The sequence below is a fragment of the Myxocyprinus asiaticus genome, chromosome 33, assembly GCF_019703515.2.
Source record: "Myxocyprinus asiaticus isolate MX2 ecotype Aquarium Trade chromosome 33, UBuf_Myxa_2, whole genome shotgun sequence".
Lineage (NCBI taxonomy): Eukaryota > Metazoa > Chordata > Actinopteri > Cypriniformes > Catostomidae > Myxocyprinus > Myxocyprinus asiaticus.
In genome coordinates, this window is record NC_059376.1 from 812479 (window position 1) to 827592 (window position 15114).

At 41.9% G+C, this 15114-nt stretch overlaps 1 protein-coding gene across 3 annotated transcripts in view; it reads left to right on the plus strand.

Annotated features, from left to right (window-relative positions):
* The window catches only part of LOC127424025 (matrix metalloproteinase-23-like), a 62462-nt gene extending 55063 nt beyond the window's left edge, over positions 1-7399 (plus strand). For 2 of the 3 annotated variants that reach the window (XM_051668796.1, XM_051668798.1), the window contains exons 7-8: positions 3896-4022; positions 6930-7399. In XM_051668796.1, the coding sequence (XP_051524756.1) occupies positions 3896-4022; positions 6930-7104 (302 nt within the window). In that variant the 3' untranslated portion in view covers positions 7105-7399. Of the gene's footprint in view, positions 1-3895; positions 4049-6929 lie in introns of all 3 variants that reach the window. The other variant, XM_051668799.1, reaches the window with a different exon arrangement.
* Positions 7400-15114: the final 7715 nt, after the last annotated feature.

A 15114-nucleotide genomic window follows, 5' to 3' on the forward strand; every position in this document is an offset into this window, starting at 1 on the left:
TGACGTGTTGGGCACACAGGTTTCGTGTTGCCCCAGACTCTGTGTTTTGGGTGATGGGGCGGTCATCGACATAGGAGATAAATACATAACAAATTGGGTCCTGACCAGTGCTATGATAGGCAGGCAGATTGTTTTAAGGGGATGGATGTCGGCTGGAGCGCCCTCAATTCGGGGAGTGGTGCGAGGAGATGGGGAGGGTGGCGGCTTTCGAGGAGGTGTCATGTAGAAGGCTGAGGGATCTGGGATTAATTTAATGGGAAATGGGGTAGTTATTTGATGTTTTGGGGGGACTCTCGGAGAGGGACTGTGAAGAGAGAAGCGTAGTTTTAGATGCGTATGATTATTATTATTTATTTGTATTATTTTCTGTGTGTGTGTGTACTTAGGTGAGACCACGGGGTTGTTCGTTGGGGGTCGGGGTGGGGTTGTTGATTGGGGAGGGGTAGTAGTGGGAGTTAAATGTTGATTCATTGAATATATATTTTGTTTTTCTTTGTCTTCTTTGAATCAATAAAAATTTGAATCTTAAAAAAATAAGTCATACCTTTGAGGTGAAGCCCCAAGTTTCCTGTATCCTCCTTTCCCTCCCGTCATTGAAATGTTACACTGGTGCCAAAACCCGGGAGAATTGGAGGAAATTTGCCGGTATGGAGTCCTCACAGTTGGCTGAAGTCATCAAGTCCCTCGCCAGTATGCACCACGCGCAACATAAGGCTCTGCTTGAGCTACGTCAGGACCAGGTTTGCCGATTCCAGGAGGTGTTCCAAGCTCAAGCAGTGGACTGGAGTGTTGGGGGAATTTCTCCTGAAGTCCACTATCATCTCCACTGTTTTAAGCATGTTCAGCTCAAGATTGTTGTGACTGCATCAGACAGCCAGCTGTTCAACCTCCTGCCTGTATGCAGACTCGTCAATGTCACGGATTAGGCCAATGACCGTGGTGTCGTCTGCAAACTTTATGAGCTTGGCTGAGGGGTCCTTTGCAGTGCAGTCATTCATGTACAGGGAGAAGAGCAGTGGAGAGAGAATGCATCCCTGAAGAGCACTGGTGCTAATAGTGAGGATCCCGGATGTGATTTTCCCCAGTCTCACTAGCTGCTGCCTATCTGTCAGAAAGCTACTGATCCACCAAGAGATTGTGGATGGCAGGGAGAGCTGTGTCAGTTTGGTTGAGAAAATCAGGCATAATAGTATTGAAGGCTGAACTGAAGTCTACAAATAGGATCCTTGCAGGATCCAGGTCTGTCGAGGTGTTGCAGGATATAATGCATTCCCATGTTGACAGCATCATCCACAGACCTGTTTGCTTGGTAGCAGGGGTCCAGTTATGTCTTTCAGGTAGGCCAAAACTAGTCTTTCAAATGACTTCATGACCACAGACATGAGAGTGACAGGTCTGTAGTCATTAAGTCCTGTGATTTTGGGTTTTTTGGGGACTGGAATGATGGTGGAGCATTTGAAGCAGCAGAGAATTTCACACTGCTCCAGTGATCTATTAAAGATCTGTGTGAAAATGGGGGCTAGTTGGTCAGCACAGACTTTCAGACAGGCAGGTGAGACACCGTCTGGCCTGAAGCTTTCCTAGTCTTTTTTTCTGGAAGACCCAGCACACATCCTCCTCACAGACCATAAGTGCAGGTTAAGTAGCAGGAGGGGGGGGGCTCCAGTAGGTGTTGGTGTGTGTGTGAAGTGAAGATCAGAGCGGGGGATGGGTGTGACTGGACTTTTCAAACCTGCAGTAAAACACATTTAGTTCATCAGCCATTTTTTGATTCTCTACAGAGCAAGGGGAAGATGTCATATACTTGGTAATGCTTTTCAGGCCTTTCCACACAGATGCAGGATTGTTGGCTGAAAACTGTGTTTTCAGCTTTTCAGAGTAGCTTCTTTTAGCCACTCTGATTTCCATAGTGTGTTTCTGGCCTGGTTGTACAATATTTTATCCCCACTTCTGTAAGCATCCTCTTTGGCATGGCGAAGCTGTCTGAGTTTTCCTGTAAACCATGGTTTATCTTTATTGAATGATAAAATTGTCCTAGTAGGGATGCACATATCCCCACAGAAACTGATATATGATGTCACAGTATCTGTGAGCAAAAACACTCCAATCAGTGCAGTCAAAGCAGGCTTGTAGTTCCAGCTCTGCTACATTAGTATATCTCTTTACAGTCCTTACTACAGGCTTAGCTGATTTTAGTTTCTGCTTGTAGGGCGGGAGAAGATGAACAAGACATCTATCAGAGAGTCCTAAAGCTGCACGTGGGACAGAGCGATATGCATCCTTTACAGTGGTGTAGCAGTGGTCTAGTATATTTATTTCTCTGGTGTGGCACGTGATGTGTTGTTCGTATTTTGGCAGTCCACTGGTGAAGTTAGCTTTATTCAAATCTCCCAGAATAATGATAAGAGAGTACGGGTTTTGTTGGTCCGTGTCTGTGATGTGATCAGCCAGCTGTTGCAGCGCTGTGTTCATGCATTTTTGTGGCAGGATGTAAACACTCACCAGAATAAATTAGGAAAACTGCCGTGGCGAGTAGAAAGGCTTACAGTTGACGAAGAGCACTTCTAAATTATGACAGCACATCTTCTTCAACGCTGTTACATCTGTGCACCAACTTTCATTGATGTAAAAGCATGTTCCACTGCCTCTCGTTTTCCCCGATGATTCCACAGCGCGATCCGCTCTGAACAGCTGGAAGCCCGGCAGATGTAGCGCGCTGTCCGGGATGGCTTCATTCAGCCAGGTTTCCGTGAAACACAGAGCAGCGGAGTTAGAAAAGTCCTTATTTGTTTGAGTGAGCAGAAGCAGTTCATCCGTTTTTTTGGTGAGGGAGGTGACATTAGCCAGATGAATACTCGGCAGCGGAGTCCTAAAGCCGTGTTGACAAAGCTTCACAAGCACGCTCACTCTCACACTTGGGACACTTGTAGAACACCGCTGCGCCTCCAACTAAGATGTCTAATAAAATGTCAGAATAATCAAACACCGGCAAAAAATGATCAGGCATGCTCTGCCAAATTTTCAGCAGTTCATCCCTGGTGATACTGATTGGGAAAGAGTGACAAAAAACATAACAAGCAAACAAAAGTAACAAAAGCGCTAGAGAGCTCCACACCGAAGCAGCCATCCTCGGCGCCATCTTGCACTAATCATGATACCGGAAGTGCTTCAGGATCAGTAGCATTCGAATTTCTTTGTTATTGTTTACATGCTTGGTCTATATGTCAGGGCTGTCTAGCAGTTTGAGAAGTTCAACTTCCTCCATATAGCGAAGATTCTCTGTAGAATTCAAATGGGTCATTTTCTGGTCTCCGCCGGTAGCCGCAATATTGAGTAAAGCCCGAATGAATCACACAAGTTTCCCAGTGCTGTCCCAGAGATCAGGTGATCTTATCTCTGGATCATGCTGATGTGCCCTGCGGTCGTTCGTGCGAAAGCACAATTCATTTGCCCTGCAGAGATGCGCGTATCCGATATGAGAAGCATATTTACTGCGCGCTGAACGTGATATGAATACAATAAAATTTGATTCGGCTGCAGCCATCGCCAATTTCTACCTGCATTTGATGGGTTGGGAGGTGTTAATGTCAAGCCCTGAATGTATTAATGTAGTTTCAGTTTATGTCAGTGTAATAAAGATTATGGCAATAAAAGAGGCACTGGGATACATGTTTAAGCTCAGGTGGGTGAATTTGACTTTCAGATTTCACGTCCTAGTTAAAAAGCCTTCTCAAAAGTGTGTGCCGGCGGTGTTTCAGGAGGCAAGTTCTCCACAATCCTCTACAGAAATATGTCACATCACAGAAGTACAGTGAATGCCATTTCATGTCCACTTTAAAAGAGTTTAAATGTCACACCTGTAGCCATGCAGTATGGATTTCATTCTTTCAAACAGAATTCCCATTTCCCATTGTCCCACCAACTGCAACACCCCCACGGACAAAACACAAGTTTGTCGCAGAGGGCAAGAACCTGACCTTCCGCTGTGGTAAGAAGATAGCAGCAAAGAAAGGCAAAATCCAGTGAGTTCTGGTTTTTACTCACACAGGTAGATTACTACAGTAACTCAGACTGTTTTCAACCTTAAATGTTCTTTCTGAAAGTATGTTGCAGCTATACGTGATGTGGATAGATCAGAAAAACTCTCAATATTTACATAGCTTTACATAAAATGTATGGAAACTTTGTGAATCGTCTGAATCTCAGGAAACCTGTCATGAAAAGTCTGTCATATTTCACCCCAAAATCAAAAGAAAAAAGTAATTATATTTTGCATAGAGAAAACAAAGCCTACTTTTTGCTTTGCAAATTAATTTTCATTGACAAGTAAGCACATATGCCTCACAAATTCTCATTAATGTAATGCAAAAAGAGAAATCTTATTTAAATTGTTAAATATTTATACATCATGAAAGTTTAAAAAAAATCTTTGTATTACAGTAAAGTTTTTTTTTACAGTTTCTTTAGTGTGTTACTGCAAAGTACTTCAATAAAAGTCACAGTTACAACTGCCACAAATATGTTATGAAAACTGATGATTACAGCATTGCATAGAAGTCTACCCGTGTTGCATCAAAGGTTTATTTACAACATGTCTTTGCAGCGGTTGAGTATTCTTACCAATCCCAGACATATCCGTTGAGCAATGAAACTGCAGTGGTCAATCAGAGATGCTTAAATAAGTCTATTATTGCAAGCTCATTTAATCATGTGCAGTATATGAATTATAGATATTTTCACTCGTTTAAATGGAATTACTAATAGTGAAAATGCTCATTGTTGATATCAGTAATAACATTTACACTACAAAAAAGTTCATTCTTGATATTAAAAAATTACATCATTACTCCAGAAATAACAATTCTTGATATCTAGTATTTCAAGTATTCACTAGTAGAATTTCTCAATAATGTCATTCATTCCTGTTCAAAACGCAACTACAGATATCTATTATTTATTTCTTACTAGTTTAAATTAAAATGTCACACAACAGCCATGTACAACTTAATAGTAATAATTATAATTTTTTATAACAATAATTACATTGTTACTAAAGCAAATATCAATTCCTGATAATGATAACTGAAATACAACTAGTAAAAATGCACATTTTTATAAATCTGTAATTAGTTTTTTTCTAGTGGTAATGTTATGTGTAATGTAATGCGATTGTAAATAATATGAAAGGGTCCGTGTGTTCATTCGTTTTTCATTTTGAAATTAAAAAACAAAAAATCAATTGTGCTTTGAATTTTGTTTTTTCATTTAAAAAGAAATAGGCAAAAAACTAAAAACAACGTATTTTTTGACAATTCGTTTTGTTAAAAAAAAAAAGAAACAAAAAAGCAAGAAATTAGAAAATTTCTTGTGTTTATTGCTCATGGATATAAAATGAATATACAGCTTGAATATTTGATTGTATAAACTGTTTGACATGTGGGTGGGTCTGAAACACAATTGGTCAACCTGCACTGTCATCTGTCCTGCCAGTCAAACCCATCAGAATAAGAGTTCGATACAGTCCTGCAGATGGATTCATTTAATTTTTAATTCAGAACATTAGCATTCTTCCAAATGTTAGACAGTTGCATATTTATTACAACTCTGCTGTCACTTGTTAAGCAACCTGACAATGGATTTATCCAGCAACTTACCAACTTACATGGCAATAACTCGCTAAGATGCTGTAGCTCCGGTTTTAAAAGGCAGGGTATAGATTATTATAAAAATGTTGTGATGCAAATTACCAAACATTAACACAAATTCGCAAATTTCTATCCATTATAAATAACTAGACTTCCATTAGTGAGTTAATAGCCTACTGGTTAATGCTGTTTTTAAACTTAGTGCACTCACTCGGTTGTTTTCTGCTCACTGAAAAGCAGCTGAAATTGTAAAATATGATGGCAAATGGATTTGCCACTTACACAATACAGATGTGGCCTTTGAGAAAACAAAAACAAAACAAACATGTTTGCATCACATGGCATTAGGTTGTGAAGAACAGACATGATCAGTAGAGGAGAGGAATGTTTCATTCTTTGAACACCGATTGCTAATGGTTAGTGAGTCCATGCATATGCCGTCTAAAATAGTCATTGGAAAACTGGGATGAAAAAGCTATCTGTAATCACAAAAAGATATAGCAAGCGATATTGAGCCAAATCAGCAATGGCTGCACAACTGTTAGCTATAAGTATACTTTCTCAGAACCGTAATGCAGCGTCATTATATTTATTGCTGCGTTCAGTTGGTGGGCTGTTGTTTGGCTGCTTTATGTGCGAGAGTCGTAATAAATATGGAACTGTCAAATGTTTGGAAGAATACTAATGTTCTGAATTAAAATTAGATTAATCCATCTGTAGAGCTGTATTGTGTTGAACTCTTATTCTGATGGGTTAAAACAAAATTCAAAGCATAATCATTTTTTTTGTTTTTTAATTTCGAACGAAAAATGAACACAGACCTAAAAGACTTGCAAGATAGCTTTAATAACTTATTTTTGAAATCCATTTCCAGATAATTAACATTTTAAAATGTAAAATTAATCAACACTAATAATCGCGATTACAAAATCAAGGGTAGTAATCGACAATTATGATTTTTGTCATATTTGTGCAGCCCTATGAGAATCACCATACGGAATGAAAACATTAAGATGCATATTGTTAATGAGAATATGCATCTTGAGATTTTCTAAAATGTCATGAAATGTCTCTTTCTTAAAAAAAATCCAGTTGGTCCTAAAATAGATTTATTTTTCTTAAATATTATATTTCTTAATATTAAATTCCATTATGTTCTTTGTCTTTATTTTAAATATAATTTATGTTTTCTTTTGATTTTGTGGTGAAATGTGACTTGTTATATTCACCTGAAAAGTGTTTGTTACTAAAATTCTAACCTCAATCATTTTCTCATATTGATAGCTGGTATAAAGACGGTGAGTTGCTGGAGTTTTCTCACCCCGGCTACATTTCCCTGAAGGATGACCACATCAGTATTGTGGCAAACGCCATCAATGAGGGCACGTACACCTGTGTTGTGCGCAAGAAGAGCAAGGTGCTCACCACGTACTCTTGGAGGGTACGAGTGCGCTTCTGAGGTTGCATCATATAGCCAAACCATTAATGCAAACACACTGGATAAAACCACATCCACATCGGCTGTGTCCTGATTGGAAGAGAGGGCTCTGACATCACTCTTCTCAGGATAGACTTATGTTTGAAGAAACATAGAAATAGTGATACTTGCTTAAAAAGCAATGTTAAAGTTCACCACCTTACAGTGGACCCTCGCTCACGTGGGCACATTCATACACAAAATTGCAAAATGTGATTAATATCTTGTATGTTGTAAATAAATTTCTTATTTGCCAAATAAACAATTTATTATGTGATTTATTTGTTGTGAAGTGAAGCATTTAATTGACTGTGTCAACATTCAAATCCATAAAAATACATTTTTAATGAGATTTTTAATAACACAACTGATATATGTTGATACATGACTGCAGTTCTGCTTCTGTATATGTTCACTATGAACATTCTCTTTTCATAGAACCAATAAGTACTGTACTTTACAAAAACATTGTTTTAAGATGGTTATTTTATATCTTCTGCATCATTTGGAAGTAGTGTAAATTAATGTGTCAATATGAACATAAATGTTACATTTCTAAACATTCCTTTTGCAAATAGTAGTTCTGCAACAGATGGTCTGGATCTCAACATCAAGTTGAAAAGACAGAAACAATTGTGAGACACACCGAAATACACAGAACAGTGGCAAGTTCCTTGAAAAAGTGTGCGCAAGTGTACCTAGGAGAACTGGTGCTGTTTTAAAGTAATAGGGTGCTCACACCAAATATTTATTTAGTTTTAAATGTGACTCCATCTGTACAGAAAACACACCTCATCAAACCAATGAGAACAGCACAGTCTTCCATGGATGATGCACTCTTGTGCTCAAAGACAGCTGGACCGAACACAACAGAATACAGGGATCTCCAGGCATGTTTTTAAACATTTCAAACTATGCTTAACTTGTCACAGTGTCCTAAAAACACACGCATTTATGACTAGAGACGCTCCAAACACGTCTGTCTGATGCATGAGCACAAAGACCAACAATTAAAAATAGCTGAGGGAAGTAGGTCAATAATAGAGTCATGTTCAATGACATGGAAATAAAAAAAATATATGTTTATGATGTAATGTTTCTGAATTATAATATTTGTTATATAATATATTTATAACTATTTTAATGACTAAATTATCTATAGTTTGGGGGCCTTTCTTAGCAAATTTTGAAATGCGATTGATCGTCGCATCATGTTATTAATTTCGATTATGGGCTGTTGACCCTGCAGCTAGACTAAAAAGCACTGGTGGAGGTGCGGCAGGCAATAACGCCCAGATGGTTTTGACAGCTACCTGTGCACCTGATTAGTATTCTGGGAAATCCAAGTTCAGTTGGAGTACAGAAAAGACTGGGGGACAGTCAGAAAAGACTGTCTGACTGCAGAAAAATCTGCACATTGGTGGGCATACTAGTTACCTTACCCAAAGGTCCACATACAGGGGACACCTTAACCAACTTTTACTAGCATAATACGAGGAAAACAGCCCAGTAGTCCTCTGAGAGGTGGGATGGAAGATGGACAAATTAGGATGGACTTTACAGACATGAATGGAATGGACATGGCTAATGAGCAAAGGATGCTCCTTAGGAAATGCAGTTGTGGGTGGATGAGGGTAATGCCTTCCAAAAGCCTGTCGATTCTACAAGGATGAAATTTGACGGGAACAGCCAGAAACAACCTTGCGCTGCAGCAGCAGGTCTGACAAGAAGGATACAGAGACCAGTTGAGCACCACAGCACTACTGAATTCACTGTTCTTAAGTAGCACAATGATGATCAGTACTACCAGCAGGATGATCAGGACCTGTGCTCCACCTCGGAGAATGCACTTAGTGGAAGGGTGGACGCCAAGCTAAACACATTTAGTGACATTGTTTATGAAGAATGCATAGGCGGATTCGATGAAGTATTTGTTAGGAAAATTGGTCTCAGTGTAATGGGTAGGAGAGAGAAAGAGATACTCCAGCTGGTTAAAGAGTGGAGACTGCTTCGCATGGCATGAGAAGGACGGTTTAATGTTGTTGTAGGATGGCATAAGGGCTAGGTTAGCGGTTGAGGAGAGCAGAGAGAATTTGACAGCAGAGGAGGAGGAAGTTCATCAAGGACCATTTTAGGTTTCACAGAAACCTGCTTGAAGAGAAGAGGAGTGGGAGGCTGGTGATGCTAAGGAGGGATTAGAGAACCACATGAAACAGCAACTTGGTGATCCTATTAACAGCCCGCTCAGCTCCCCGAATATGTTTTACAGCCAGAGGAGCCAGTAGTGGAATTTGAGGTAGCTCTGCCAAAGTTCAGTGAAATCAAGCAGATGGTAGAAAGAGCCAGAGCAAATTCAGCCCTACGCCCAAGTGGAATAGTGTATAGGCTGTATAATTGTCCCACAGTCCTTTAACAGTTATGGAGACTACCGAGAGTTGCCTGGAGGAAGTAGTGCATACCCTTGGAAAGGCAAAGGGCAGTGGCCATCTTTATAATCGAGAAACAGGATTCAACAAACAGTCTGTTTAGGAGATTTGCTCTACTAAAAGTGGAGGGAAAAATTTTCTTTTCAGTAGTAGCAAGAAGGATGTCTGACTACATCTTAAAGAATGGATACACAGACACAAGCTGCCAGAAGGCAGGCGTACCAGGTTTTCTGGGTGTATGGAATGTGTCAATAATTTGGGAACAGATCCCTCCATGTAGTCTGGCAGGACCTGGCAAATGCCTATGAATCGGTTTCACACCAGCTTGTCAGCTATGCATTGGAGTTTTTTTTTCATGTGCCAAAGAGTATTAAGAGTTTGATAGACAGTTACTATAGGGATCTGAAGGTATGTCATACAACACAGGAGTACACAACTGGTTGTCAGCAGCTGGAAAAAGAATTGCCATGGGATGTTCTCTCTCTCCCATCCTGTTCACAGCCACGTTTGAGGTCATCCTAACTGGGGAAAGACAAACTGCTTGAGGAATCTGCGCACAGTATGGGGTTAAACTGCCAGCTCTGCACAGCTATATGGATGATATCAAAATCATCTTCCAGACAGCTGCATGTACAAGCTGACTCTTGAAAAGGCTGGAAGGGCTATTGGAATAGGCCAAGATAAAGATTAAGCCAGAAAAACCACGTAGCCTTTCTATTTGTAAGGGAGTTCAGATATAGTTTGAAGTAGATGGCGAAAGAATCGTGGTGCTGGCAGAGCAGCCTATTCAATGTTTAGGGAGAGAATTCACTGCAGAGCTTTCAGAAAAACACATGGCAGGGTTGGCCCTGAAGCAACTGAAAGAGGTCCTGGATAAGATAAATAATTGTAATCACCCAGGCAAATGTATACTGTACCATAGCCTGATGTGGCTGCTAAATATGAGTGAGCTAACTCTAGCGTCAGTGGCAAAGATGGATAGCAAGGCTAACGGCTTCATATGGAAGTGGCTGGACTTGCCGCATTGTTTTTCAGATGTAGCATTGTTTGGAAGAAATACCTTACATCTGCCACTAAAGTCCATCACCCTGGGCTACAAGCAGGAAAAGACCAGGCTGGTCTTAGAGCTACGGGAATAGACAGACCAGTCTGTGAGGGGTGATCAAGCCCAGGTCTGAAAAGGCCACACTAGGAAGGCGAAAGAGGTTGTAAACCAGGCAGTTTCAAGGCCGTAGCATCAAGAGATTTTTGGAAGAACCCAGTCAGGAAGATCAGGCCATTGATAGGGGTTGGCTACCAAACTGCAGTCAGCGGCCTCCAGAAAGCAGAGGAAAGCAATGGTAGTTACAGAAGTATCTAGGATGGAAGAAGAATGGTATATGATTAGAGCAGTCAGCCAGCAGCAGCAGCAGCAGCAGCACCAGCAAGGGTTCTGGACAATATGGGATGGTACATCTGATAGAGCTTTAGGGTGGGCTGACCTGTGGAATTACCCCAGGCCAGACTAAGCTTTTTAATTATATCCACATATGATACCCTTTGTCACAATCCAACAGGCTCAAGGCATAGTAACATGAAGGGGAGGCCACACATGGATAAGATTTAACATAAAATATAAATGTTTATTTATTATTTAAAAAAAACAAATAACAATAAATCCAAAAAGAACACAAAAGCAGATCCAGGTGCTGGTGAGAGGAGAGGCCAACACACTGGGGAGAAAGGTCTTTTTATGGGCTGCTCAATCGAGCTCTCATCCCAGGTAATTCAGAACACCTTCTCCTAAACTCCACCCTGGAGGAGAGAATGCCATCTGGTGGACAAAAATTAGCATCAACACCCAGGGCCGTAACCCCCCCAAGAGGGACTCTGTAACCTTGAATACCTACAGGAACAAAAACAAAATATTCATAAACATTTTACTGAATTACTTTATTTTAATACCATCCAATACATTTTATACAAATTTAAGGCATTTGTACAGTTGATTGAGAGAACACTCTCTCGATCAGCTAACTTCAACACAGTCCACTCTAACCGCTGCCAGTTCACAGCACCATCATATAGCAATTTCTGGCACCATGAAAAATACTGAGCAAATAGGACATAGGAAAGCAAGAGGAGAGAGAGTGAGAGAGAGAGAGAGAGAGAAGACAGACAAACTGGCAACATCATTCATTCAGGGAAGGGGACAACGTATCGGCCATAACATTGCCACCCCCCCCAAATATGACAGATCTACAGACTGTACGACTGCAAAAACAGAGCCCAGCAAATGAGATGCCGAGTTGGGCTACACAAAGAATGTAAAAATATGAGTGAATTGTGGCCAGAAAACACCACCACAGGTACAGAACCTCCACCCACATATACATGCAAATGTTAAAATGCCCAATCAATGCCAACTCTTCTCTTTCAGTTATTGGATCATTCAATTGGTGTGTTTTAAATTTCATTGAGGAGACAAATCACTACATGGTTTACCTTTGGCAATGCCCAAACATGTCCAACTCTGCCAATTTCTCTGAATTATGAAGCCGAGGCTGGACACAGTCTTCAGGAACATTCCCCTTCTGAGCGCAAGCTGCCACCATATGTGAGGAAGAGCCCAACACATTTCCTGTGACCAGCACGATGGACTTCACTTCAGCACCTTGAACAGCAGCTTCTGACCTGGATGCATGACTGTAATAAGGTTTCAATAGATATACATGACAGAGCTGTGTAGATCAGGAGTGGACAGTACATAATTTTGCTCTGACACCTGACAAACAATTGTATAAGGGCCCACAAATTTAGCTAAAAAAGGTGAACCTGTAATGGGGAGCGACGCAACCACTTGATCACCAGGAATAAATTCTCTACGTTCAGCCCTACGATCAAACCAGGTTTTAATTTTTTATTTGGCCTTACCCAAATTTTCAGTGGTCAACTAACCTGCTTAAAGTAACTTGTATCAAAAGCCATTAACATACTCAAGCAGGTTCACTGGGGACTCGGGTTTTACAAACTCATCTTGCAGAGTTGCTAAGGGACCTCTCACTCTATGCCCAAACACGTCATTGGTGCTAAAGCCTGTGCTCTCCTGGGTAACTTCTTGCCCGGCCAACACCAACCACGGGAGTCCCTCTTCCCAGTCTTTGTTAAGCTCAGTGCAATAAACCCTCAATTACTGCTTCAGGGTGGGGCCTGGGTAGCTCAGTGGTAAAGACACTGGCTACCACCCCTGGGGTTCGCTAGTTTGAATCCTAGGGCGTGCTGAGTGACTCCAGCCAGGTCTCCTAAGCAACCAAATTGGACCAGTTGCTAGGGAGGGTAGAGTCACATGGGGTAACCTCCTCGTGATCGCTATAATGTGGTTCGTTCTCGGTGGGGCGCGTGGTGAGTTGAGCGTGGTTGCTGCAGTGGATGGCGTGAAGCCTCCACACGTGCTATGTCTCCATGGCAACGTGCTCAACAAGCCACGTGATAAGATGCGTGGGTTGACAATCTCAGACGCGGAGGCAACTGGGATTCGTCCTCTGCCACCCGGACTGAGGCGAATCACTATGCGACCACGAGGACTTAAAAGCACATCGGAAATTGGGCATTCCAAATTGGGAGAAAAAGGGGAAAAATCCACAAAAAAAAAAAAAAAAAAAACTGCTTCAGGGTTTGGTGAAAACACTCGAGAGCTCACTGACTCTGCAGATGATACATGCTAATTATCTGATGGTTAACGTGTAACTGCTGTAATATTTGAGTAAACATTTTAGATGTAAAATTAGACCCCCTATCACTTTGGATAGTTTTTGGAATATAAAGATTGAAATGAACTGAGTTAACGCTTTCACAACCGACTTGGTGTTAATGGATCGTAATGGATAAGCAGCTGGATAACAGGTTTTCTTACACGTCAGTCAAAATGTACGTGGAACCTGACTTACACTGACTCAGTGGAACAACGCAATTAATAATCAAATGTTCAAAAGGATTGCTCATGTTGGGAACGTGATATAATGGTGCAGGCGCTATGACCTGATTAGGTTTGCCAGTTAGTTGACAGGTATGACACGTTTTAAGAAAACTAGTCACATCTCTCTTCAAGCAAGACCAAAAGAAATAGAAATAATAATTCTTAACCCCTAAATGTCCAGCAACATCACCATGAGTGTTTTGTAATACCAAGTCATGCAAGTCAACTGGTATGCCTATCTGAAACACGGGTTCACCCTTGGCACTGTCATTACATGGCGACCATTTATGAACCAACACCCCATCTAGCATGAAATGGTCACTAGCAACACTATCTAGATCTTCATTTGGCCTAATTTTTTGCCAAACCAGCATCTTGTTCCTGACCCGAAATTACAGATCTAACTACGGGAGATCGGAGGAAGAGCGGGCATACTCGGCGGTTTAACAAAGATTTTTCTTGCTCATTTAAATTTACATCTCCCAATGCATGGTTCATGGCACGAGTTACAGCGCAAGTGTAACGGGGTTCGTGGTTGGATGAAAGGAGGAAGTGGGAAACGTGGGGCATCAACTCAAAAGGTAGGTTTTAAATAACTTGCAACTCAAAACAGCTTTTCAGTTTCAACATAAATGAACACACACTCTGGCTGTTGAAGCGCGACTCTTTCCCCGTTTCTGGCATGGTTCCTCCTTATATCGCTCTCCCCATTGCTCACTGCAATCAGAAACAGGTGTTAGACATCTAGTGCTCAGGTGTGTGCTCCCTTACCGCTTTCTCTCCGGACGAACGATTGACCACGCCCCCGCCACCAAATACCCCCACCGCCCGACTCAGGCTGGGAAGTCATCCGGTCTGCCCACCACTGCCCCCCCCCCCCCTTTTCTGGGTGATCCGCACGTTGGTATCTTTTATGTGGTGGAGCCACTGGAGCGGGGTGTGATCTGAACAGAGGGTGAAGGCCCGCCCCAACAGGTAGTACCGGAGAGCGAGGACGGCTCATTTGATGGCAAGACACTCTTTTTCAGTGGTGCTGTATATAGTCTCTCTCAGAGAGAGTTTGCGACTAATGTACAGCACCGGTCATTCCTCCCCCTCCACCACCTGCAAGAGCACCACCCCCAGCCCCCTGTCTGAAGCGTCCGTCTGCAAAGTGAAAGGGAGAGAGAAATCAGGTGAATGTAAAAGCAGTCCGCAAAGTGCAGTTCACCTGCGTAAACGCCTGTTGACACCGCTCTGTCCACTGGACTGGGTCTGGAGCTCCCTTTGTAGCGAGATCAGTCAGCGGGCTGGTGACGTCCAAATAATTAGGCACAAACCCCCTGTAGTAGCCAGCCAGCCCCAGGAACTGTCTCACCTCCTTTTTGGTCTTGGGTCTTGGGCAGGTCGCAATCGCTGCGGTCTTATCAATTTGGGGACGCACCTGCCCATGACACAAGTGGAACCCCAGATAATGTACCTCCACCTGCCCAGTTGCGCTCTTATTGGGGTTTGCCATGAGTCCCGCTCTTTGCAGTGACCTCAGAACAGCCCTCAGATGCCGCATGTGCCGCCACCAATTGTTACTGAATATAACTATGTCATCCAGATAGGCAGAGGCATAAGCAGAGT